The following is a 23,112-nucleotide window of genomic DNA, read 5'->3' on the forward strand; positions in this document are numbered from 1 at the left end:
ATAGTGCCGTTAATGTCAGTGGGGTGAATTATTGATTTTGTTTCTGCTTGGTCTGTGGGAGACAAGCACTGGGGTGTGTACAGGAATTTCCAATCTCATTGAAGGGAACACGGAATATTCAGCAGCCCATCCGGGGATGATCCGTTCAGGGTACTTTAGTTGTTGAGGAAAGAGAAAGAAAGGAGCTGTGTTTCAAGATAACAGGTGTGATTTGTGTGAGGTTGTTGCAAGTGTATGTTCCACAAAGATGCATTTGCACACCACCCGACACACACACAGCAACACACACATCAAAAGAACAACAGAAAGAAGAGAAGATGAAATGAGCCGCAATGTCACACCTTCCTGAAACCGCTGTAAGTTAGAGTTGAACGCCTTATCGATGACACTAGAGTATAAAGTGAACACACTTTATACCATAAATAGTGCTAATAAATATGTATCCTTCCTGACTTCAGAGATTCCACCTCTGGTTTGATTACTTCCTCTCTTTCTCTTTAAATGGATCAAAGACAGGAAAGGTCGGGTCTTTCATTTTCTTCTTATTTTCTGCCATTTTCCTTTTAATTTAGAGCCAACAACAAAGACAGATAATTTAGTTAATGTAATATTCGGGGACTGGTCTCATTTCATATGAGTGTTTTCATCAGTCAATAACACTTTAAACTCATCAACAGCATCTTTGTATCCCGACCATAAGCCTGGTAAACACAATCCCTAAACTGAGAGATTTATCCAGATGAATTCACATTTTTTTATTTTGGATGAGAGTCTCAACTCTCATAAAGTAATTTCCTTGCACTATATGATGAATCAACATGTTGTCAGACACGTAAAACAATTATGATGCTCATCTGAGTCACAGAACATCTTTCACACAAGAACAAACACACTTAACTCTCAGGGAAAGCTGCCTGCGGACCCGGAAAACCCCGTCAATCAGCCCGAGCGTGAAATCACCGCTAAAAGTATTCTCTCTCAAAATGTTGAGAAAAGTACTTCAGCAGGCAGGAGAGTGAACACAGGAAGCTGAGAGCATACAAATGCTTGAGTGTTTTCATCTTGCACAGTAGTAAAGAGTAGATATTCTTCACTTGAATCAAAACAGAGACCAAGAGAGTAGCAGCTGCGTTTACGGGTCAGATGTTCTGGCAGGCACCAGAGGGGGTGAGAATCCTCATCACATCAGTTCTGACCAGAAAATGCTTGAGGATCCTGTCAGAAAATTTTATTTACCCCTTATAAACTATTACCTGGAGCACATCAGCACCTCTTCTTGTCTATATCTGGGGCTTTTATTGATGTGACAGTTCATTTCCGGAAGCAATTGACGGCTTTAAAATTTTATTTCTTCAACAAACCACAAAGTGAAATGTTTACGATGTTAATTTTGCTGGTGAAGCGGCCTTTCTGTCGATCAGTGGTTGAGAAACTAACCTACCTGTGTGTTTTCTCAAAAGCACACAGTGCTCTGCCGCAGCCCACAGAGCCATCTGCTCTGTGTGAGGAAACACACAAGCAGGGGATGAGTGCCATCTCATTAAAATAGATATATTAAATACATTTATTGTGTAAAAATTCCCATCTGCCCCTCGTGTTCTGGGATTTGTTTCTTTGAACTTGCCTGATTTTCAGAATTGTTCAACGGTTGCTTGAATAAATTGCCTTTAATCCAGTTGTTGACTTGGATTTTTTCTTCTGAGTTTTCAATCACTGAACTATAATCTCTACTTTCAGTTTCTGCATCTGGGTCCTCCACTTCTGCACGTTCTTCAACACACACACACACACACACACACACACACACACACACGCACACACACTTACGTTCTCTCTCCCTTTAGTTCCGCCGCCACCTTATGTTTAATTTTGTGAGCCATCTGGTTCAAATTGTGAGTTGCTGATTTTATGCAATTCCAATTATTCTTTATTATTTTGTTAATTACTCTTTATTTTGTTTAAAAAAAAAGTATTCTATGGCCTGATTGTCAAATATTATTTTGCAATATGAAATAAAACATTTTCAAAATGCTGAAAGAAATATAATTTTACAGCGGCCGGATATAAATACAGGTGGGTGTGTACGGACACAAGAACAAAGTTTACCTGTTGATGTCATCAAATCATTGTTTTAGTCTCTTTGTTTTATTCTTTGGCTATCATTTAATATTTTTAGGTTTTAATCTTCATTGAGATCAAAGCAATGAAAGTCTGGTCAGCGATCTGCAGTGAGTGAACGGTGAAGCAGGCACAGCATGGTTCATACCACTCTCAGGAAGACTGGCTTAATGCCTCCCCAGTACGATGTTTAATTCCCAAAGAGTCAACCTATTGATCTTAACTGCATGACGCGTGCTCTTTCTTTCAGCACACTACAGCACTGCCTGTTCTAAGCATGCCTGCCCAGGTTAGGTTGACCTGCGGTGCTGCTGGCTGCAGCTTTAATGAGAAACCGGCAGCAGAGAAGGTTGTCGGGCTCATCCCTCCCAACCCGCTTCTCTGCACCGACTGCTGTTTGCATGCTTATTCAAAATCTAGACATTTAAGTGTTGCATCAATGCATATACACGATGCACCGAAGTCGGCACTGCATTTTCTCAAGCCCAAAGTACTCCAAGTCCGATGTAGATCCAAAGAACAATTGTCAAGGCAAGTGAATTAAAGAAAGGCAGATATTCATTACGTGTATTTTCAGACAATTAATGGCTGAACTGTTTTAAATGAAATGTTGAAGCCAACTGCGGCACTCCCAACAGAGAAAGTAAAACAGAAGAGAAACATTTTAAAATGTCTTAACTCGAGCCTCCCCCTGCTGTGTGTGTGTGTGTGTGTGTGTGTGTGTGCATATACTCACCTCTCTCCACTGTTTAGTTTCAGTGCCTTGCGTATAGAGCACACATACTGTGAAAAAGTACCGGAAGGGTTCAGAAAGAGATCAAATGTGTTGGAAAGAAAGATAAGAGACAAAAAGAGAGACAATCAAGGAGAAGCTGCCAAATTCCAAATGGGAAATCAATGAGAGCGCTTTAGCTCGAGTAAGTGAACAAACAGCCGTGGCACTTTGAGCAAAACAGATATCCCAAATCACATGGCAACTTATCCACAAAGTCTTTTTAAGAATGTATTTTGTGCGGGGATGACAGAAGACATACTCACATGGATCTGACTTAGAAAATGTGTCTTTATCCAGCAGAGTTCTGGGGAATGAACAGAGACAATTGTTACTCAGTGATAAAAGGATGGCTTGTCCTTGCTAACAGGTTGCTTTCATGAATGGTTACTTCAAAACCACTGTCTGTGCATGCACACGATAAATTTCAGCAAATTTGTAAGCATATTCAATAATTACAGACCCCAAATTCAGAAATGTGCACAGCAGGTTTTATTTTGGATTTTCTTTTGCAGTGGCCTCTTTAATTATGAATGCACATGGAACATGCCTGATATTCCTCAAAGCTTGAAAAACAATACATCACAGCACAATACAACACACAATACACACAATAGTAGGTGTCAATTGATTGTAAGTGTTGTGCTAAAGATGATGAAACTCCACACCGTCAATAATTAATGTTAAATGGTAGATCAGGTCAAGTACTTTATTGTCCACATGGGGAAACAAGCACAAAGGAAAAGAACATCAACAGGTCACAGACGCCAATATATCACAACATAACACAATCACAGTACTGCATTGGTACTACTGGTTATTGTATCGAATGTTGCTGACCCTGCACCAATGAGCTCCCTTAGAATGCACCAGTCAAGCCAAGATGCTGCACAGAGCAGCTTAGCAGAGATATTTCATGTCATCAGGGGTTCTCAAGCAGAATGCTTTGAAAGCAGGCATTAAATTATTCTAAGGACACTTTCATACCAGCTGTTTAACCTGTAGCTGGAAGGCTCCTCACACCCACACCGGTGTCTTCCATTCCTCTGGCAGAATGCTGCCGTGCTGCGGGTGGAGGTGGGAAAAGCTATATAAAGAATTGTTAATGAGACCCGTGGGCCTTTCCCGATATACTATCTTGTTCACACTTGTGTTTTTATATGGATCTGCAACTTCGACGATTGTGTCGCTATCCCACTTTATGAGTTTGTCTTTCATAAAGAAGGGTTAAAACATCTGTTATAAACGTGTTCTTGCTATGCTATTTCACTGAGGACAGATCTTTTATGAACCTGGCAGCACAAATATCCCCAGAAATAGTTTTGGGAGTGAAGCGAGAGACAAGGGCAACTCTTTAGAGTCAAAATCAAAGTCAAAATGTCATTGACAAACCCTAAACCTTCAGCACCAAATTCACTTAATTTGTGTCTTTATCTAATGATGGCATGAATCAGAAGAGTCTGCGTCGAGGATCCCATTACGTCAGTGAACGTTGTTTCAAAACTTCGACAGCTAATTCAGGCATTTGTTTTAGTAAAATCACATGTTTTAATTATTCATATATATTAATTTGTCATGTATTAATAGAAGATCATAGCAGTATTATCAGGGAAAATATTGCAAACTATCTAATCTACTGTTTGCTCTTTGGCGTGAGTGTTCTGGAGGCCTGGGACTTGCTTTTCTCATCTCTGTCATACTGGTTAAATTGGTTATACTGGTCCTCTAAGCTTGCTTGATATATCCCATCTGATGTTTGATAAGACGCTGTTAAGATGTCTCTCTCTCTGTGGAGATTCACAAGTTTCTGTTTTCTACTCTAAAGCTCCAGTTATACCGTTTTGTGTGACGGTTATGTTGATTCTGATTATATAATTAAACCATCAAGAGTTTGCTCTTCACACCTTGATGACACAGCTTTTGATAAACTATTTAGTGCTTTGCGGTCCAGAGGAACAGATGTAATTACACTTTGTATAATAAAGCTTAAGTTAAAAGCACACTGTGGGCTTCATCTGGAGCCTTCATCATTGTGAAGGTTAAGATGAGGGCAGAGCTTCAAGTTCGTCCATGATTAATACACGCTAAAATAATAACTCTAGTCCTTTCATCGAAATCAAATGCACAGACTTGTCCATTTTCATCCCCATTGTCAATCTGTCTGATTACCATCTAGTTTTCATGACCGTTCCCATCCCCATTCTGTTCTTCACATTCTCTTCTTGAGTGGTATTTTTTTATTAAAGATTCCAACAAACAACACATCGAGGACACACAAGTGCAGGATCGATATACATATAAAAACTATATAAATCAATAAAATAATAAGAAATAATAATAATAATAATTGGGGGAAAGTGGGGGGGGGGGGGTAAAGTTTGTTCCATATTTAAGCATTTCTATGTTTATTTTTGCAAAAGTACTCAAGAAATTCTTGAGCATTATTTTAATGGATTTCTATCAATAATTTCCTCTTTCTGCACACAGACACACACACACATACACACACACACGCACACACACGCACACACACAGAGTATATCAACCTCTGCCTGTTTCGAGTGTCACTCTTACACCTCCATCATTTTTACTTGACCTTTCCATATTGCCTGCGAGAGGTTGCTATAAACATTGTTGCCCTTTTTTGTCCTCAGCCACTACAGTGACGTAAAATATCTCACCCGAGATGCTAAAGTTTGATGGCTTCTTTTCATTCTTTCACGTTTTATTTTCCCCCGGTATTTTCTGTTTTCCTGAGTCTTCCGCTTTGTTCTTTCCGTCTCCCTTACTCTATTCTGATATTTTCTCTGCTGCTGTACTTCTTTGTCCCTCTTGTTATTGCTTCCAAGAGCAAAGTGAGAAGATAAATAAAAGACAACATGATATCCTGAAGTGTGTGTGTGTGTGTGGGAGGGGGTTTACACAAAATGTGTTTAAAAAACATGACAAAAATAATACTTGCCAATACAATGGGACTATCAAGGAGAATGAAGCATGGCAACATTTAGAATTCTGGCTGTAGATATCCAAAGATCAGCAAAAGCATCTTTCAGTACAACATAGTCTGAAGCCAAGAGAAAAATAGATTTCTGACCACCTACTTTTTTTAAACTAATTTCATTCTCATAGGTGTTTCATTTGTCACAACAAGGAGAAGAAAACGTCTGTCTGTTTATCATGCTTGAACGCTCAAATGATCAGGATTATATTGTCTCTAGTAATTAAAGGCTTTGTTCATGTTAATTCACATACATATTCAGCTTTGTTTGTATTTGTTGGAACTCCAACCCATCCGGACATCCCACAAAGCAAATGATCACAATGTGGTCCAACAATACCTAATTATATCTGCTCCACTGCTTGAGAGAAGAGAAGAGAAGAGAAGAGAAGAGAAGAGAAGAGAAGAGAAGAGAAGAGAGTTAAGTTAAGTTATAAAATATTATGATATTAAAGTAGAAATGTAAATAAAAGTGTTGGGTGCATGCATAGACATAGGAATGTGTCACTCTGACAGGAAGTGGGACAGGAGCATAATAAAAGGCTGCACCACCAGCCCGGCAGCAGGAACTCAACCTGATTGTGTTCAAATCTAGGACTGCTGAAACAAACCTCATCAAAGTGATTCTTTTATTACCCTGTGTCAAGTACCAGCCCTCAGCACCACAGCAGATGTCTCCATGTAAACCAGCGCCAAGTAGAGATCAGCCCCGTCCTAAATTCTAAGGTTAACATCAGCCAAAATGTCATCAGCTGCAGTGTTCATCAATATACAGTCACTTCAAACCCCCTGAGATTTAAGGCAGAGCTTTGTAGTGCTGAAACCTATAATTAAAATTAACAGAGACTTTGAAAATTGTCTGATAAAGTGCATGTCTTCAGGGATGCATTCAGTGGTAATTACTGTAAAATAGTCTCGTGTTATTGATAGTGAAATCGTCTTATCCTGTTCCAGAGAGCAGCGAACAGATGAAGCTGAAAGAAATTACATTTTCCTGTCAAATACAGTAAGAATAAAAAGGCAAATGTTGATGAACATGTCAAAATGAACATGATGTTCAGAGGATGAAGCTTTTGTCAGTTATATATGAGTTTGCTTTAAATGCTCCTTAAAGAAGGATACACTTCTTGCTGGGGCATCGTGATGACTACTGCAAGGACATTAAATATTATATTTAATATGGGAGTGGCAGCACTAAAGGGGTTTCAATTAAAGTTCCTGACATGCAACTTCTCTGATGTAAATGAGTTTATGAAAAGATATGAGGTGCACAAAGGCAGAGGAGGCAGGATTTGGATATATATGTCTCTGTGCACAAGGGAAATCGCGAAATCATGAGAGCAGGACTTAACAGAAACTCAGAGATAAGAACAGGAGTAAGGGAGGAGAAAATGTGCTTCCGGGAACGTGTGCGTGAGAGTCGGAAAGAAAGAGGGGGAAATGAAGTCCTTTGAGATTAGATCAGAAATAGACTGAATATAATGGAGCTCTTTCTGCACAGTGAGAAGAAACAAGCCCCTGTTAGAAAGACCCATAGTTCTAGCTAACTTTATTTAGAGATCTGACACCAGCCACAATAATTAGGCAGCTCCTTCCCTCCAGCCTGCAGGAGGACCCTCAGCTCTCAGGCTCTATCTGCTCCAAGTAGAAGCTGAGTAAAGACGGATAAATGTCGAGGGACGAGTGGATATTTTTGATGAGGTACAAAAAAACATGAAAGAGTACAAGTCAGCATAAATATGCTGCTACAGGCGGTAATTAAAACTTTGACAACTAATAGATTTTATTTTAAATGACCCACAGATGTTGCGTGTGTGTGTGTGCACCATATCATATCTGATGCGTATTCTCAGTCACGTAAGAATTCTCACATTATGGAATGCAGCCAACATTTTACATTTTCACACATTTAAATAATGTTTCCAGTGCACTATTCCCTAGAAATATTTATGGACTGTGAAATGCATCTGTGCATTGAGCGTAAAGCTTCCATGGAGGGTGGACTTTTTTCTGCTTCCAGGAGGACTTTGTGAGTGTAAAATGAATGTCTACTGTATAAAGACCTCATATCGACCTCCTGTGCACACAGTGCAGCAAAACCCGGCACTGGGAGAGCTGCTGTATTTGTGTGTGTTGCTGAAAGTAAGGAAATAGAACTGGCTTGTATATCACTTGCAGAATAAAATGATGGAGCAAATCGGATTTTGCAAATGACATAGAAATTCATTTTAATTTTTGTCCTCTTGCAGCAATGATCATTTAGTAAATTCAGCGATTATCTCTTTATGTTACTGAATTAATTTTAGGAAGCCATTCCATTGTCGCAGAATTGAATTTCTGACCTACATACAGGGACTTCCAGGAAATGATGAATGTAAAGCAGAACTGTTTGAAATTGTAATTGTTGCTCCATTCAGCTACAGCGAATGCAAATCAAAGTTTTCTGCTCTTGCTCATTCGGTGGCAAAACTCAAGGTTGATAGTGATGCAACGTTGACCTCTCATGTTGATGTTGGTATCGGATGTGTGAAAAAGAAAGGTAGTCATTTTAGCCAACAACGAGCCATGTTACATTGATGTTGGTTGAGGCTGACAAGGCTATTTTTCTATCTCACTTAAATTTGATTCCACACTTGCTAACTGATGTACTTTATTGTTATCGCCTTCATTCGATCGTATACCAGTCTAATGGTGTACATTTAGTTAATGGTGTATTACTGTAGTATCTTTGATAACTATTTGAGTCCTTCAAACTAAAAGAGAGAGTACCAGTAGATATAAACTTGGAAAAATGTTGTGTCTACATTAAAGTCAAATTTTGTCGTTTTGTCTTCCTACCTATTTGTTATTTGTGGCCTTTGTCTCGTCTGTATAACTAGAACTACTTATACCAGGGCAGCATGGGGGTGCAGTGGGTAGTGCTGGCGCCTCAGAGGAAGAAGGTTCCGGGTTCAATTCATATCTGTGCAGAGTTTGTACGTTCTCCCCGTGTCTGCGTGGGGTCTGTCCAGGTTCTCTGGGTTTCTCCCTCCTCCAAAAACATGCAACTTGGGTGAACTAGGCCCTCCAAATTGTCCGTAGGTGTGAGTGTGTACGTGAGGAGTTGTCTGTCTATCTGTGGCCCCATAATACACTGGCGATATGTCCAGGGTGTACCCTGATTCACGGCCATAGTCAGCTGGGACCTAGCAAGGTGGATAAAGCAGCTCTAGATGAGATGATTCGTCAAAAAGAAAAATGGATGGATGGATGGATGCTACACGAGTCCAGAGCTTGGCCCTTACTTTCTGTAATAACTACAGTACTACACGCATGATGAGTCCACCATGATAAAATGGTGAAATTAGTAGTTCTATGTTTTTACTTAAGTTTTTAGTAAACATCACTTTTATACTGTACTCATTCATGCTTTCTAATTACATGGCTGTTTGATTATTTTCCTGATAGCAATACTAAGTGATTCATAAATAAGGCTCTCGTCACAGGATCGAATGCAGCGCCTGCATTGCTTTAGCGTGCTTTCAATGGCAGAACCAAGAAAGATTGTTTTTCCCACCAGCTGTTGAATTATTCAGGCAAGCACTTCCTCAAGGGAGATTCCTGCTCAGCCTGTCAGCCTGGCATGGAGGCATGGGATCATCACTAAATTCCCAATAGCTGGGGCCCAAATCAGCACAAGTCAGGTAATGGGCAGCATCACAAACTTACTTTACAAAGTGCAAACAAAATGCATTCATTGATTATTTATGGTTTGAGTTATTCCCTTTCCTGTGATAGTTACAATTTTCACAGCAGACTTTTCAGATGCGGTCGAGCAGCTTTTATTGTTGTAAGAAAAATATCAGTTCGTCATGCTGCTTAGCCCAGTCCAATTATGAGTACAAAACACTGTCAGCTTACATCCACAAGATTCCCACTGAGTAGGAAGTGAATACACCAGGATCCTTGAGAGAAAAATCAAAAGTGAGATAAAAGTGAAACCTTTTTGGAAAGTAGATTCACTGAGATGTGCCATTATTGTGAGGAAGTGAGTAAATGTTGAGCGAGGATCACATTGTCAGATGATCGTTCTTTGCTTAACATGTAAAATGTGCTCCTCTGGGATGTGATCAATAAAAAACTTTAACTAAATCCAGCTATCCATTTTCTCGGGCTTTTCCATTTTGAGTGTCACGGGAGTGCTGGAGCTTATCCCAGATTGCGATGGGTGAGAGGCGGGGTACACCCCAAATTCAGTCAGGTGGGCGGCACGGTGGCGTAGTGGGTAGCGCTGTCACCTCACAGCAAGAAGGTCCCGGGTTTGATTCCTATCTGCGAGGAGTTTTCATGTTCTCCCCGTATCTGAGTAGGTTTGTTCCAGGGTCTCCGGCTTCCTCCCACCTCCATAAATATGCAATTTAGGTGAATTGATTACTCCAAATTGTCTGTAGGTGTGAATGTGAGTGTATGTGAGTGGTTGTCTGCCCATGTGTGGCCCCACAATACGCTGGCGATATGTCCAGGGTGTACCCCACCTCTCACCCATGGTCAGCTGAGATAGGCTGCAACAAGGTGGATAAAGGGGCTGGAGAATAGATGATTGAGGTCGTCTTGTCTACAAGGGGATGAAGGGATGGATGGATGTATGGAGGTATGAAGGGATGGATGAGGGATCTCAGTCAGGGTTAGAATGCAGCAGCATGGCAGTCACAGCTTTGTGTGAGACCTATGCTGCGTTCAGGGCTGACAGACAAAATGCTTACTGCTTGATTTAGTCATTTAATTTAATTATATTTCTAAACAACAACAATACTGAACTGCCACAAATGCAATATAATTCTTATGAATGTAGCCAGAGAACACACATACACACACACACCCAGGATCTATCTTCCTTCAGGGTTGCTCGCTCCATAATCAGATTCAGCCTTCTTGGACCGACAGTAGCTGAATGCTTACAGCTTATTATACCACTCCTGGCTCCCAGTTTATACCAGCCACCGGCACATCACTACTAAATAAAGGCAGATAAATAATTTTAAAACCCAGTCATGGCCCACCCACACACGTTCACACATCTCCAGCTTTGCTTTACAACATGAGATGATCTTTCCTAATCTGTCCATCCGGCACTAGAGGGTATGCAGCCAAAGCAGAAATAGAACCGCGGCCTAAAAAAGGAAAGGAAATCGATCTATTCTGAGGAGTGAATTCAGCCACACATCGCTCATCACGTTTCCAACCGACGGTTGATAAAACTGCATTCATAGACAATAGCAGCAAAAAGGTTTGATTATTTTTGAAGATATTTGTGGTGTAAAGTAAAGTAAAGTAAAGTAAAATAGCTTCAAAGGTGCAATATTTGAAGGATTTGTGCTACCTGAGTTTAATCCTGCTGGATGAGGCCTGCCGTGCTACCTGAGTGGGTGGGCGGGGCGTCATTCCTGCAGCAGTGATCATCAGAGTCATTGACAACACCTGGAGGGGTTAGCGAAGGGGGCGGGGTTTCTCCCTGCAGACGCTGACGTGCGTCGTTTGTGTTGTTCCTTCTGTTTGGTTATGTTAGATCGCTCGTTTGCTTTTGAACAACAGTGTTGGTTCTGATTTTCAGAATCCTTTAAAAGGGATCTCTCTCACAGCGTACAAAATAATTAATTAAGGCGACTTTGTACAAAATGTGTGTTTTGTCCCCTGCTATGAGAAACATCAAAGGAAGGAAAAATGTCGTTGTGATGCATAAATGCATGAGTGGAGCAGAAGAGTAATCATCACTACTGTGCACATGTCAATTTTTATTTTATTCAGGTATTCAGCAGGATAATAATAATTGTGAGCAATCTCTTTGTCCAGTGTAACTGTAATTAAATGCAAATAAGGAACGAGTGACAAGTAAGTTGTAGACCCTGGTCAGCTGTTAATAATGGCCCTCTGATTAAACAGATGATTTAGGTGACCCATGGCTCCCTGCACGCAGATCCGAGATGTATTAACGCTCCTCAGTATCTGACTGGAGGCGAGATAAAGAGACCCAGCAGATTATATGTATTATTTCTCTGCTCCCAACCAGGATCAAGAGCAAACTGTTCTTAATTTTGATGCAAAATTTAAATCATGAATTTTTTGTATTGCTTTGCAAAAATTATTTTATTAGAGATGATTTTAAACCTCCTCAGCAAAGACATGCTCTTCACATCAAACTCCCACCTTTAAGATGAAGACAAACTATTTTACCCATCTTAAGTGTTTGGGACAGAAGAGGAAAGAGACATTCAGTCCTTCACCAATAGATTTGGATTTATCTTCCCATGACTCGTCTACTCGAGCCAGAGAGCAGAGATCAAAGACCCATTTCAGTCTCTCAGCCACAGAAGCCAGCATGAGAGACTCACACACACACACACACACACACACGCACACACAGAAGGCTGTTACCCGACGTCCTTTCGGACTGCATGCCATTTATGTTCGCCCTCTGTCTACCATATTCTCAACAGGCCTCATTTGTAGCCAAGGAGATTCTGACACTGAGAAGCAAGAGCAAACGATATGAGCGTGTTGCTCGTGTGACTGGAAGAATTTGATGGGCGCAGGAATGAGACAGTTAAGTCTCAGCAGCAGGGCTGACGGAGCTGATTATAGCCATTGCTGTGTTAAGACATTGACAACTGAACTGCGCTGCTGTCAATGCTGGAGGGGATATTTGGGTGTTGAGTGAGGAGTGAAGGATAAAAATCATCCATCTTTTTAATATCATGCTAATGAAAGGAAAAACGTCCATCGGACAACAGAGAGAAGCCCACGTTGTTTTGTAAAACAAGAAATTAAGGGAATATTCAGCTTTAAAGGGGTTGTTTATATAATGAAAAAAATCACTTTTCCATGTTTCTACAATAATATTTGGTGGTTTCGGGTCATTAGCAACCCAAAAGCTGCTAAATCCTGCAGCATCTGTGTGAGACAGAAATGAGGGACGCTGGCCTGCAGCATCTGTGTGAGACAGAAATGAGGGACGCTGTCCTGCAGCATCTGTGTGAGACAGAAATGAGGGACGCTGTCCTGCAGCATCTGTTTGAGACAGAAATGAGGGACGCTGTCCTGCAGCATCTGTTTGAGACAGAAATGAGGGACGCTGTCCTGCAGCATCTGTTTGAGACAGAAATGAGGGACGCTGTCCTGCAGCATCTGTTTGAGACAGAAAAGAGGGACGCTGTCCTGCAGCATCTGTTTGCTATTTCACAGATATTTCATATAAGTGTCTGTGAACTGCGTTAACTTGTGAGAAAAGGAGTATAATATGTGACCTTTTAAAGGGTGGGTAGAAGTTCTTGATATGTGCATTTCTAATCTTTTCTCACGGGAAAATAGTCTGCTTTATTGATTTAGTAAAATTATTAATCACAGCCGGTCTACCAGTTTGCAGAGGCCACTGAAAAGAAGGCATTTAAAAAGTCAAATAGCAGCATTGAACTTTAAAAGATGGCATATTGAGCTTCAAAGTGATATTTGTTTTCTGCATGTTAGAGAAAGTAAGAATGAGGTTAAATAACATTTCATTGATCAGGAGAAGAATGATTAGCTGAAAAGGCATCCATCCACATGGTTGGTACAGAAGGTTTGGTACAGACACACCAACATGCACTATTCCTTTTGTAGATAAAAGCAATCTTGAAACAAAAAGAAAAACTCATTTGTAAGCAGAAGCAACAACTCTGGTGCTTAAATAGGCTTCTGCTGCTTCCAGGCTTCATAAAGTCTTTTAATTTGTCTCACAAATGAACCATGTTGCTGCGAGAGAGAGACAAAAACCAGCTTTCATACACACACTAGTGGCCACACTGATGTGTGTTGGGTCGCTGAAAAACAGAGCAAAGCAAAAGAGGCACAATAGAAATAGGAGACGAAGAAGAAGGTCTCTCTCTCTCTTCTCTCTCTCGCTCACTCTCTCTCTCTCAGACTGCATGTGCAAACGTCCAGCCAGCGCTCATTGTCATTGTTAATCACATCTCCACCCTCCACATCATCCCTTTGTGCATAAATATCAGCAACAAGATATATTTAAACATACACTCCTGCAATTTGCAGGTATGATATTCTACTTGATAGTTACAGAACGTTTTAAAAGCTTTATTCAAGTAAATTAATTATGCTGTCATGTCAGTTAATAAACGGAACATGTTTTCATTCCTTCAACATATTATAAATCTCTTTTTATAGCTAAGGGGTAAATGAACTATATTGTCATGACTCGTTAATCACATCTCATTTGCAAAGCTTTGTTTTTCTGTAAAAATAAAATAAAAAATAACCCAGAAAACACCTACGTATAAAAGTATTTTGAAGTTCCTTTCTACTTTGACAAATCAGTCTTTGCTGTTTTAATGAGAAATATAAGCATCAGCGTGCCAGAGCACGAATGTCACCGCAGACAACAGGTAGGAATGCTCAAATGTACTAAAGAGATTTTTAATCAGCTTTGTGTGGACTTTCCTGACAAGGGTTTGATTACATTCACATATCTGACTTTGTCACGCCAGAGCCAGGAAGTACATCTCATCGCTCAATCTTATTACCTCTCCCTCTTATCACACATCAAACTACAAACCGGATCCAAGTAATATTCCAGATTCGGTCATCCACAGTGTTTCAATTTATGGGGCTCATAGAATTATCACTGTGAGATTACATATAATAACGGTAGAGCCATGTGCCTGGGCACCTGCAATGCGGGTGAAGTGTCTTGCCTAAGGACACAACGACAGTGCACACACGTGCCAGGAATCGAACCACCAACCTCTCGATCATAGGACTACCCTCTCAACCACTGCGCCACCATCGCCCCATTATGAGTGTAATATTAAATAATCAATAATTATACCAATGTCTCTGCAAATTCTTTGCATGGATTTTCAAAGTCAATGAGCCACATTGTGAGAGTGTTGCATTTAGGTTCACTGGCATAATGGGGGAAATGGAGCTTCCTTCGCAGTGTCTAAATGCTGTCAAATTATCTTATACTGCATTACATTTTTGAAACTGTATTGGTTTGAATAGAATTATACTCTTTTATTTTTCTTGCACAATACAAAATAAGTATGGAAAAGTCAATCAACGCAACAAGCACCAATAATGGGTCATGTGTTACTAAGGTGGAAGTGGTCAATAATGAATTAGATCAAGTAAAAGCTTGAAATAGGAGAATTTACTTCAAATCACCCAAATCTCAAAGTAACAGGGAGCCCATTGATCTGGCCAGCATTAGAGGGAGAAGATCTGCTAATCGATTTCTTGGAGTCTTGTTTCAAGGTAGTGCAGTTTGATGTTGGAACTTGACTGCATCGTCTGTAATAGATTAAAGTATTTTTTCTTTCAGGTTTGCTGGTTTGCAATCGTCTTCTTTTTTAAGTGAGAAATCATTGATAAAGCAAGACTATAATGTTGCGTTTGGAGAAGAAACTGCAAAAATAGAGTCTTGTCTCGTCTTTGGCAATTTCATGTGGGTTCAGCTGGGTCTGAAATCTGCAGATTGCTTTTCCAGAAGTCTTGAACAGGGGCGTATGTCAGGAGCAGCAATTTTGGAAACAGATTTTTTTTAAAAATCATATCATGGACGGAGTATTTTTAAATGAATTTTTGAGGATTCTTGAAAGAGCAGCAGTAAAGCACTCTTAAAACACTATTATTGATGGTTCAAAGAGCTTTTTAAGAGAAATCAAATCTTAACTCTGTGATTCAAAAGTGACATTCAAATTGGCGCTTTGGAACTGATGGTGCAATGAAACAAAAGTGAGTTATTGGCTTTAAAAGTCCCAAATTATAGCTGCTTTGTTTGGCAACCAAAACTTTCAATTATGATGTATTTATTAATGTCTTTTTGGCATTGCTTCTGTCGCACAGCAGCACAGATTCCAGCAATAGCACGTGGAAACACTGCAAATAAAAAACAGTGTGTGTCCGAGGCTCTTCCATTCACTGACCTATCTTCTAATACACAAATCAGAAAGCATCTCCATTCGGCCGGAGAGAAGTGGAGCTGAGCCACTTACCGGTGATGTTTGAATTGACTGGACAGTTCGACAGTGGAAAACAAGCGAGACAACCGACTCTCTCACTGCGGTGGATCCCAAAGGAGGGGTTGAACAAAGGGCCGGACAGCGTTGGCTTTAAGCCTCTGTTCTCCGTGCCACATGCTAATGCGACAGACACATCCCATAGTAGGGTTAGAATGGATTAAGGCAATAGCAACACTTTATTTGGGTTCTGATGATGGTAAAGCTCCGTAGGAGGAGAATATATTATGATTTCCTGCAACCAAACCCTTCAGTCCTCGCTCCACCGTGAATGGCTGACAAACTAACCCATCATTTCTCCTCCTTATCTAACAGATCCTATCCCCCCCCCCCCCCCCCCCCCCCACACACACACACACGTTATTTGTCACTGGTGCTGATAATAATATGCCGTCAAAAGCAAGGCGTGTAGCGTGTAATAATGGGTATTAACCCGGAGGGAACAGCTATCATCATGAGACAAAGACAGAGAGCAGCCAACGGTCAGCGTCTTCGCTTGAACAGGAATCTGACTCACCCAACATCTGCTCAGAGGATTTAGGAGATCTGTGACACTCATTGAACTCATAATGGAGGTGTAAATGGGAGAACATATTAAATCGTTGGTTTCTTGTGCTTCACGAGTGCCTGCAGTCAAACGCTTGGCATGGCATCACATGAATTTAGGTTCGTTCTCTACAGTGTACTGGACCTTCTTCATACATGAGGTGTCTTTAAAACTCATTTAATATGGCAACCCCATTAAACTACGCGATTAATACAAATACGTTATAATTAGATTTTATTGGAACGTGGAATCACACACTGAGATGATCATTCAGCCTTTCTCGCTCGTATCCTGCTTAACAAAAGAGCAACAGATCAAGCATCGATCTTTCCTGTTCGATTAATGATTGTTTTCTTCCTAAATCTCTTCCTCGTGATCGATAGAATAGAATCTGCACTACTCTGCTGTCGACCAGCGCTCAGATTCACTCTTAAAGAAATCATTTGCTAAATGCAGGTTGATTTTCAGACTAGAGCTCGTCGTTTAACTGAATGGAACTTAATTGCACATCGCTGAGACTATAATCACCCAATCAATCACTGTGACCAGATGAGATATGCTATTAACTCCTTTCTGACCAGGTTAAGCACAACCCAAACAAGCAAACGGTTATTCGTTCAGTTTCATTTATTGCCAGAGTATAGATTGTTGTTGTTGTTGTTTTATTTTGTGTTCAAGGGTGCGCTGTGCGTTCCTGAACGTCAGGAAGACCATCAATAATGCACATACAGCTTGTTATAGTTCAGATCCATTCTGCTTCAATGGTTCATCAGGCTAAGACCCAGAATCAAAGACCGCGTGCGTGTGCGTGCGCGCTCTCCGGCTGCGCACACGTCAGTCGAACGCACGTCTGAGAGGTGGAAGGAGCTGAAAGCATCGACCTGCAGGTCTCCCCTCTTCAGAGTGGGGGGGGGGGGGGGGGTCTGAACGTCTCCTGCAGCGACATTCATTCCACAAAGTCGAAATCATTTCCCGAAGTGCTGCTTGAAAAGAAATGAAGTGAAGAAGGAAGAACGGGTGGAAGGTTGCGTTCAGGGACCCGCACGGTGTCGGTTTGGAGCCAACCTTCCACTCTCCTGCGTCCTGGACGCCTTTGTGAAGCGTGCGGGAGAGGAAACAGGCTGCCAGCGCTTTGTTGCTGGCAGCCTGTTGTCACAGCGGGGACAGAACGGACTTCAAGCTTCTACCTGAAGATGTCTAATGTGTCCATAAAACGAGACAAACGGACTCAGAATCAGGCGAGCCGGCTTATTTATAGGATCTCTAATATTTCATCATCATCATCACGTATAAAAAAGAACCGATAGATCTAGACATTGAGACAAGTTTACATCAGCTAAAGTGATCTAATGACCCCCCCCCCCCCCCACACACACACACAAAGCCTTACTCGGAAGATTGTCTGGAAAACTTCCGTGATGAGTTCATTCTTACCGACTGACTGTCTCCACACAAGCATGTAAGTAGTTCAATCTGACCCGGGCGCAGATAGAACCCCCCCCCCCCCCCCCCCCCCGGAGCGCGCGTCAAACCCACCTGCAAGAGACGGTGATTTCGACTTTGGTGGCGGGGATGTTGCCGGTGATCGGGTCGAAGTCGTACACCGATGACGTGTCCTCTCGCTTGTCCTCCATCATCTCCATCGTCAGATCTCGGGGCGGCGCGCGTCTGATCCTGGAGCCACACGCGGAGCGCGTCGCGTCGCCGGTGACTCGAGAGACCAGATCAGAGACCAGGTGGCGTCCGGTCCGATTGGGTGAGGCAGCCACTTCACAGATGTTCAAGCTGGAGAGAATGGAGGGAGGGGGGGCTGTTTGAGGGGAGGCGCACTTTGTTAACAGTCAATTCAGCCTCACTAAAAAATAAAATGAAATAAATGTTGGAAAGGGTCTGAAATCACGTGGAGAGGTGTAATCCTCTCAGCTCGTTGTCTTCGGTCTGCGCGGACAGCAGAGCGTGAGAAGAGAAAAGGGCTGATCCGCACCATCCTCCTCCCACACCGGATTCCGCTCCAGCCCCGGTGCTGCCCCGCAAGCAGCCTCGGAGCGGCTCGCAGAGACGCTAATAAAATGCGCCCGTAAAAATACAGTAGTAATCAACTGGGAACAGTGGTTGTAAAAATACGGTATTTCACTGTGATCAAAATTAACTTTTTAACTGTATATAATAATAGTATATGCAGGATACGGTTGTTTTCCAGTATTTACACTTTGATCATGGATTAATCAATTCCTTGAAAATATAATTATATATTCACATTCTTTCCAGGAGGATGGAATTCACTCTAACAGCCTCCAGTATAGGATAAGCTCTGTCTCGGGAACATGACAATAAAGTCTGGAACTGGAAGGAGAGCAGCAGAGAGGCTTCGGATGTTTTCAGCACCACAGCTGCGGACAGCTCCCAGAACCAGCAGCTCAATGACAGCGGAAACAGCAGAAAGGTTTCCGGAGCCTCCTTTAGCCTTTAATACTCTGAGTAATAACTGTTCATTCAAGCAAAACATCCCAAATCCCAATAAGTGACAGAAACTGGACATGTTTCTGCAGCAGTGGAGGCTTATCCTTGACATTTAAGAAATGCACTGACCAATTAAAATGTGCTGGTTGATTTAAAAATCAATATTAATTACAGGAAGGGAATTACATAGAAATGTAATGGTGGCCATCGATCATTACCTTGTTGTGTGTAGCTAAGACCTGGCCTGCAAGTGCTGTAATGAATATGTTAAACTGCTGCAACCGCCTGCCAAGAAAATGATAGGTTGTGTGTGTGTGTGTGTGTGTGTGTGTGTGTAGGTGTGTGTGTGTGGGGAGGGGGGGGGGTCCTCTTTCTTCACCTATTTTTACGAGTAGTCTTGAGTCTGAAAACTCCATTTTGAGAAAAATAGGCACAATTCATTTATCCATGTAATTTGAAATGACCACCCATTTGATAAATTAACCTGCCGCGATAAAACAATGTGAAAATCGGGGATGAAATTGCATTTCCAAGAATAGCGGCGCAGGAAGGGCCAAATAGATTTTGCGATGTCTTCTTCCTTACCTTTATATGTTCTTTTATCCGTCTATTTTTTGTTCTTCATTCATAGAAGTTCATCTCTGTTTATGTTCATTCTCTGGTCTTGTCCCTGCAAACCCACTCCTTGGAACACCTGCAATAATGTGCACACCCACACTAAACACCAAGCCCTAAAAATACATGAATCATCTGTGAAAGGAAAGGGTGCATGAAGATGTGCAGCCCTCTTTTATCCCCATATGAAAGAACAATCTGTTTTTATATGTCGGCCTGTTTGTGTTGAAAGCATGATTCCGTACGTATGTATGTATATGAGCATGTTCCTGAGCTGGGGGGGGGGGGGGGGCTGTGTGGGCAGAAATGTCCTGTGGTGGTATAAATTGATTTTGACAACAAGGAGGTAAAACTGTGGGTGGAAGAGAAGAGCAAGACATAAATATATAGAAAGCTTACAGGAAACGGAAATCTGAGGGGGGGGGTCAACATTAACCCAAAAGATAACATTTGTTTTCTAAATTTGAAAACGTTATTTGTTTCTTGAAACTTGGAAAAGTCTGCTTGCAAACGATGGCAAGCAAAATGTTTTGAAACACTGTGCAAGTCGGTGACAATCAGAAAGGCAGAAACATTTTCTGTCAGCTCGAGGATTTTCTCACTAATGTCGTTGGTCTGTTTAGCGCAATTAATTTATCTAAATGCACAGAGGAGGCTCACACTTTGAAAGAGTCGCTACCAAATGGTTTTTTGAATTCGCCCAATAAATCATTTCACCAGTAACGATGTACGGAATGGTGCTCTCAACCAGTTGCCACAATAAACTTTAGTTCAGCAAAAGACCTCACGAGATAATGAGGCAGATACCATAATTTTCACAAACGAGCTGTCATAAGTTACTTCATTATGCTTCAGTATTTTTATACGAGAGGAGAATATTAAGATTGCCAATATATGGTAAGATTTTCCAAATTGCACCAATTGGGAAAGCTATGATGAGCTAGTCAGAGATGTGACTGCTGCGGGCACTCAGGAGGAATCCGAATGTGAAATTCAAACCAGCTGGCTCCTCCAGACGAAAAGGAGCAGCGGCTCTGCTCTGGCTTCCTTCAGATGTTGGAGCTCCTCTTCCTACAGGAGGAACTCATTTCTGCCGCTTGTATCGGCAGCCAAAAGAGAAATTAGTCTCTACAATCCGAACTATGAAAATCCCTGCAGCATTGGCCTAAAATGAGCAACTCCAGCCGTGTATCCAACGACGGTGGCACATTTCTCTGAGAAGGTGAAAAACATGATCATACAGACTATTCATTTATTATTTATTATTTATTATTCCTTCGACATGTTGGGACAAAGCCCGCACAACAATATCTTTAATCAGCCAAGTGTCTGGAATACTTTGTTTCAGGACTTTTCTGTGATGTGTATATTTGAAATGTATACTGGGGTTGTATTGTGTGTACTTAAAATGTATTTGCATAAAGCTTGACTGTACAGTCTGTATTTAAAGTACATTTATATATAATTTGGCTGTGTTTTTTCTATCCAATGTGTCTTTGTATGTAGATTTGTTGTATTGCGTGTATTGTACGCATATTTGTATATAAATTGGTTGTATGTATAGACAGAACTACTGAAACACTATTCATTTCATTGCTTCCCGTTCTGATCCAAAGGCTGTACAGAAAATCATTTCCTGTCCATTTGGGAACGTCTCAAGCTGCCAGCCAATCAAACTAACACAAGGCATCATCTTTAAATGCTCTTACTATGTAAATACAGCGGAGCTGGAGGTGATCAATTCCTTTACATTAGTAATCCTACTCATTGTCTCCTTTCCTGCTTCTCTGTCGTATTTTCTCAGCTTCCTGCCGTCTCCTAAGCACTAATTACTGTGTTTATTCTTACTTGCGTCATCCTGTCCAAAAATACTGCCTTTCCAGAAGCAATTATACAAAAACAGACAAATGCCCTGTCAAATAAGTGATGCTTCTTCCAACAAGATATGTGATTTTAATTCCCACATCCAGGAAAATAAAGACATTTGTTTATTTCCATATTTTCATTCCTCAGTAGTTTTATTTCAAAATATAACAAACAAGAGAAAATCCATTCCATAATTTAAAAAAATGTAAACGCTATCCCTAAACACAGGAAATGGTCAGTAAATTTGACATCAACTATCTGCATCTTTACAAAATGATTTAGTGTGCTGGTGGAGGTAATTATTGGTGACAGACCAGTTTTAGCTTGATCGATAGAATTCCTTCTGCAGTGTAGCAAACAATGCCACATTTAATTTAGTAAGGAAATATCTACCACAGCACAATGATGGAACACACACACACTTATACACAAAGGAAAACGATGATTTGTCCAATGAAAGCAACTTCCTATGAAACCATATTCCACTGCAGGCTGATGAACACGGAAGTTTCATTTTAAGGGATTCAGCTGCTTTTTCTCAACTCGAGGTCTGACTGCTTTACGGTCTGTCAAATATCAAAGTGGTGTTTTCTGATATCTTTCTGTGAAATGCAGGAACTCCACATCCAAAAGAACTTTTCATCTTATTCAGCTCAGACTAAAAATATTCATTAAATCTGTCACTTATGGGGCATGAAATATTTCTCCTTGTAAACACCCGGATATCCACTGAGCTGGAATGTCAGCAGTAGCTAATATAAGTTTTGTTTATTCCATACATGTTTGGAATGCAAAATGTCCTATATTAAAGTAGACGGTGTGCTGGAAGTTCCCATTTTGAGCAAAATGCTGGGATCAGCTCTGGGAGCAGACTTTCTGATGTGGAATGAGGAGGTTCTTATTTTTACAGTAATGCTTAAGTGAAAACCAGTCTACTCTGATTCATGTAGAGATTTAGGGCTTTGATAAACGTCTGTTTAAAAGGGCAACATTTTTAACAGTGTAATCCTGTTTTGTGTTCAGTGGCTTAATCCAGAATCAAACCCCTCACAGAGAAGGCTTTTATGAATGATTGTCGTGAGATTGACAGAAGGACCCGCAGGCAGGGACACACACTCACACTCATACAGTTTTTATGGGAGGTGACAGCAGCCTAGGTGGCTGATTGATTGGCTAAGAGCCCAGTGCTCGGTCGAAGTGCAGCAACGGCGGGGATACAAAGAACTGGATTGTGGATTAGAGGTGCAAAGCAGCAATAAACGAAAGCTATCAGGACGCAGCATACCCTCGCACCCCTGCACAACCTGCACTGGGGGGGGGGGGGGGGGCAGTAGAAACCTATTGCTATCTGCATGTCTGTCGTGTGACTGATTAGCTAATCTGGATCATCTGAACAATCCCGGATGATCATGGACTGAGTTATTGAAAATGTGTTTTTAGGATATTCTCAGTGATGTCACCCACCGACTCACCGACTCACCCATTCACCCACCCACTCACCTGACCGTTCAGGAAAATATCATGAATTTGAGCCTCTAATTGTGATAGAATGAAAAATAATATACAAATGTAATCATCCTGAGAAATTACAAGGTTGTCTGAATATTTCATTGAAAGCATGAAGGTGTAAATAAAAGAATAGTTACTCCAGCATGTGGTTGTTACAGACAGTAATGCTATAACATTATAT

General features: G+C 41.1%; 1 protein-coding gene across 1 annotated transcript in view; it reads right to left on the reverse strand.

Moving 5' to 3' along the window:
- The window catches only part of cpne5b (copine Vb), a 59,642-nt gene extending 36,736 nt beyond the window's left edge, over positions 1-22,906 (reverse strand). The window contains exons 1-4 of the mRNA XM_068741981.1: positions 22,903-22,906; positions 18,018-18,291; positions 3,157-3,197; positions 2,855-2,901 (exon numbers count right to left, since the gene is read on the reverse strand). Coding sequence (XP_068598082.1) covers positions 2,855-2,901; positions 3,157-3,197; positions 18,018-18,291; positions 22,903-22,906 — 366 coding nt within the window. The remainder of the gene's footprint in view (positions 1-2,854; positions 2,902-3,156; positions 3,198-18,017; positions 18,292-22,902) is intronic.
- Between the last annotated feature and the right edge of the window lie 206 nt (positions 22,907-23,112).

Source organism: Brachionichthys hirsutus, chromosome 8, assembly GCF_040956055.1.
Source record: "Brachionichthys hirsutus isolate HB-005 chromosome 8, CSIRO-AGI_Bhir_v1, whole genome shotgun sequence".
Lineage (NCBI taxonomy): Eukaryota > Metazoa > Chordata > Actinopteri > Lophiiformes > Brachionichthyidae > Brachionichthys > Brachionichthys hirsutus.